At 49.3% G+C, this 759-nt stretch overlaps 1 protein-coding gene across 1 annotated transcript in view; it reads left to right on the top strand.

Moving 5' to 3' along the window:
* Nucleotides 1–340: 340 nt before the first annotated feature.
* PPTG_02642 (hypothetical protein) overlaps nucleotides 341–759 on the top strand; it is a gene marked incomplete at both ends in the record, with an annotated part of 2,257 nt that continues 1,838 nt past the window's right edge. Inside the window, one exon of the mRNA XM_008893841.1 lies at nucleotides 341–736. Coding sequence (XP_008892089.1) covers nucleotides 341–736 — 396 coding nt within the window. The remainder of the gene's footprint in view (nucleotides 737–759) is intronic.

Raw genomic sequence — 759 nt, 5'->3', positions numbered from 1 at the left:
ATTCGCGACGAGATTTCAAAGTCACGCCTGTAGACGGCAGCATGGTAGGGCTCGTATGGATGCCGATGAACCTATTACACTAGCCTGGGTTTGTATGACGTAGCGTTTATGAGGAATAAAACTTTTTGCGATTCCAACAGCAGCAACAACAAGCAAAAGTTCCGTTGACGCGAACCATTATTTTGTCCCCAAGGTTTGATCAACTTCAACATGTCCAATACATTCTCCAAGTCATTATGGCAAACTTCAACTTTCTCAGCTGTTGAGTAAACCTTCTCCAACCATCGGCTAAAAGAAGTTTATTTCTGAATTCGCACTGTGATTAGCACCCTTCATTATCATGTCGCCGCTGGATGCTGAGCGCTGCAAGAGTAGCGTGCCATCGAGGGAACTGGCTTACGTTTTGCATCAGAGCAAGAGCAACGTCGAGAAGCTTGAGAGGCTAGAGCAGCTACTGGTACAAGACCCCGTCTTCAACCACGAGAAAATGTACTACCTCACCCGTGGCGAGCAATACAAGCGTGCTACGCAGATGGCCGGACAAGCGGAAATTATTGCTCACCGCAATAGCCTCAATGAAGAAGATACCGCTCTGTTACACGTGATATTGCAGGGCTTCACGGGCTGTCCGTCTTCGACTGCTCTCCATACGGGGATGTTCTTCAAGAACCTGGGACTGCTCTTCACGGACGAACAGCAGACGCGCTGGATGGAGATGGCTAAGCAGTGGCGCATGGTTGGCTGCTATGCCCAGACCGA

Source organism: Phytophthora parasitica, assembly GCF_000247585.1.
Source record: "Phytophthora parasitica INRA-310 unplaced genomic scaffold supercont2.2, whole genome shotgun sequence".
Lineage (NCBI taxonomy): Eukaryota > Oomycota > Peronosporomycetes > Peronosporales > Peronosporaceae > Phytophthora > Phytophthora nicotianae.
Note: the sequence above shows the minus strand (reverse complement) of the source record. Positions and strands in the feature narration are given on the sequence as shown.